Below are 2,875 nucleotides of genomic sequence, written 5' to 3'. Positions count from 1 at the left end.
TACCTGTGTTGAAGGTTAAATAAATTTTCTATCGAAGCCTGTGTAAAATCATTTGGTTTAGTGTAACCTGTAGGTGTTCTGCACCACCTCTGACATCCCTCTAGGACAGAACTAAGGTTGAGAGATGATTATCATTATCCTGTCTCCCACTCTATTACAAAAGAAGTATCTCTAGTTCAGTTGTAACTTCAGATTAGCAACTGAATGTGTGATAAATATAGCAAGGAAAGAAAAGAATGTTCTGATGAACGATCTGTTTACCCACCCACATTTGTGAAGTTGAAATCCCTAAAGTCTACTGATTGCATGAAAACTCTGAAATGTTTAGATTAATTGTATCCAAAGTTAAAAGTCCTGTGACTCTAGTGCCGCTTCATGAACAAAGTACGTATATGTTCTAGATAAGTCTAAGGCTTTGCGTGCATGTCATTTATTCTGTACACAATCATGTTATAGACCAGTGGCCTTGAATACTGAATCTTCTCTATCTGACTCGTTGTTTCTCTCTGATTATAATCCTTTGGTACGTCAGCACGTGGGCTTCACCAAATGTGAAACCTGTAAGACCTGCATCACCTTGTATTCTTGAAGTACTGTTGAATATGGCGTTCAACCAACCCCTGTATGTATGTATGTATGTATGTGTGTGTGTGTGTGTGTGTGTGTGTGTGTGTGTGTGTGTGTGTGTGTGTGTGTGTGTGTGTGTGTGTGTGTGTGTGTGTGTGTGTGTGTGTGTGTGTGTGTGTGTGTGTGTGCTTAATTTCCTCAGGAGGTAATCCTGAGATAAAGCTGAATGTTACTTGCAAACCGAGACATTTCTAAAGTCAAGAGTATAGGAAAGGATGACCACTTGCACGAATATTCAAACCTTTTCACGGTGGTCCTAACACACTCATCCAGGGAAAGACAGACTGACAACTGACAACAGCTGGCATGTCACACGTACCCTTGGTGAGATGGCATACAATCAACCAGAGGCAGGATCCACAAAACGTTCGTAGGGCTACGACATTTGTAAGCCTATGATAAACTATTGAGTTACGACAGGTCGTAACGTTACGAACGCTTTGTGGATCGGGACCCTGGACCCAGGTCTCCAAGACTTTCAGTAACTGCATAAGTGAAGGAACAATGGCACCTGGCACTCGTCACTGTATTCCTGCTACATGACGGAGCTTTTACATAATCACGTCAGATATGTTCCAGCTGTCTCAGTGCAGCCTTGAAACTTGCGAATGACTGGCAAACAAACCAACAGCTGTACGAACACTGGGGTACGCTGACATGCAAACAACCAAACAACTTCCAATTTCTTGGGACAATATGTCGCACATCTTTACTACTGACGAAAGTGTCCTAAGATAATTCACAACGAAAGATCTTAATTTCTATTACGATTTTATTCACGTAGGGTGAATCTGTAAAAAAGAGAATATGCTTATTAAACATTACAAAAAGAGTTTGTGATCAGTGAAAGGGATCAGCTTGAAGTGCCTTATACATCTGACATGATCTAGTGAAGCCGCTTAGGAAATTATTCATCATAGCTTTGCATATTTTAAAAGAACGCTACAGTATTTGTTGATAAGATATACTTAGAGTGTTAGCTCAGTATCGATATCTGTACACCTCTATAAATGTTATGTATAACGTGTTCACCTTGAAACTAATTTAGTTAGTTCATGCTTGGAGGAGGGGGTCTTCTTCCTCCAGGACCTCTGGCATCTCGTCCTTTACCTTCGGGAGGTGGAGGGCCTCGTCGTGGTGGAGGTGGGCGGTCACCTTCCTGTGGTACTTGTCCTTGTGGGCCAGGCTGACCTTCTGGAGGTGGAGGACATCCAGCTGGAGGTGGAGGACGGTCACCTTCCTTTGGTGCTTGTCCTTGTGGGCCAGACTGACCTTCTGGAGGTGGAGGACGGTCACCTTCCTGTGGTGCTTGTCCTTGTGGGCCAGACTGCCTTTGTGGAGGTGGAGGACGGTCACCTTCCTGTGGTGCTTGTTCTTGTGAACCAGACTGACCTTCTGGAGGTGGAGAGCTTCCTGTTGGTGGAGGAGGACGGTCACCCTCCTGTGGTGCTTGTCTGCGTGGTCGAGATTCACCTTCGGGAGGTGGGGGACATCCGGTTGGTGGAGGTGGACGGTCACCTTCCTGTGGTGCTTGTCTGCGTGGTCGGGATTCACCTACTGGGGTGGGGGACATCCGGTTGGTGGTGGAGGACGGTCACCTTCCAGTGGTGCTTGTCTGCGTGGTCGAGATTTACCTTCTGGTGGTGGGGGACATTCAGTTGGTGGAGGTGGACGGTCACCTTCTTGTGGTGCTTGTGACCAACATATGGCAACGAAGGATAGCGCCAGTAGTAGCAGGAAGGTCTTCATGGTGAGAGTGATGCTCTTGTTGCTGAACAGCACAGTATTTATACACTTTCACTCCATACCAGATGGCACATCATTACCTCGCAGTGATTACTATTGCTAGCTGCGTGACTGTTTCCATTGTCACTGAAATAGCGTCTGTGATTAAAATGTCAGTCTTCAATCAGAGCCATATTGCTCTTCACACAGATTTTCTTAACCTACGAGCGAAAGAAATTATGTGTTTTGAATGGCATGATATAACGATACCACAGAGATTTTCACGTTTCAATCGACGTGGACATATTCATGAATAACGGACACATGGCCCAGAGTTCGTTCCCCTTGTTAATCCTTAATGATATACACATGCATTAGAGATTGACAAACATAAATCTGTACCTATAGTTACAAAGGTAAATTTCTTAAGCGAAATTTTAACGATAGATTTATTGCTGGAAGAAAGAAAATGTAGAAAGTTCATATCATCAGATCATATTAAAGTGGCATTGTTCATCTTCAC

At 44.1% G+C, this 2,875-nt stretch overlaps 1 protein-coding gene across 1 annotated transcript; it reads right to left on the bottom strand.

Moving 5' to 3' along the window:
- Nucleotides 1–1,665: 1,665 nt before the first annotated feature.
- Nucleotides 1,666–2,200, bottom strand: LOC124254854 (basic salivary proline-rich protein 2-like). Its single transcript, XM_046688710.1, has 2 exons — nucleotides 2,020–2,200; nucleotides 1,666–1,899 (listed from the first exon to the last, which is right to left on the bottom strand). The coding sequence occupies exons 1-2, from the start codon at nucleotides 2,198–2,200 to the stop codon at nucleotides 1,676–1,678; spliced, it is 405 nt and encodes a 134-aa protein (XP_046544666.1). The 3' UTR covers nucleotides 1,666–1,675.
- Nucleotides 2,201–2,875: the final 675 nt, after the last annotated feature.

The sequence above is a fragment of the Haliotis rubra genome, unplaced genomic scaffold (assembly GCF_003918875.1).
Source record: "Haliotis rubra isolate DU_JTF1 unplaced genomic scaffold, ASM391887v1 Scf585, whole genome shotgun sequence".
In the NCBI taxonomy this organism is placed as follows: Eukaryota; Metazoa; Mollusca; class Gastropoda; order Lepetellida; family Haliotidae; genus Haliotis; species Haliotis rubra.
Note: the sequence above shows the minus strand (reverse complement) of the source record. Positions and strands in the feature narration are given on the sequence as shown.

Excerpts from the sequence above, each read along its gene's own strand:
- LOC124254854 (XM_046688710.1), bottom strand. The coding sequence starts at position 2,200 with ATGTCCCCCACCCCAGTAGGTGAATCCCGACCACGCAGACAAGCACCA. Across the intron at positions 1,900-2,019 it reads AAGCTCTCCACCTCCAGAAG|GTCAGTCTGGCCCACAAGGA; the intron begins GTCAGTCTGGTT and ends CACCTCCAGAAG.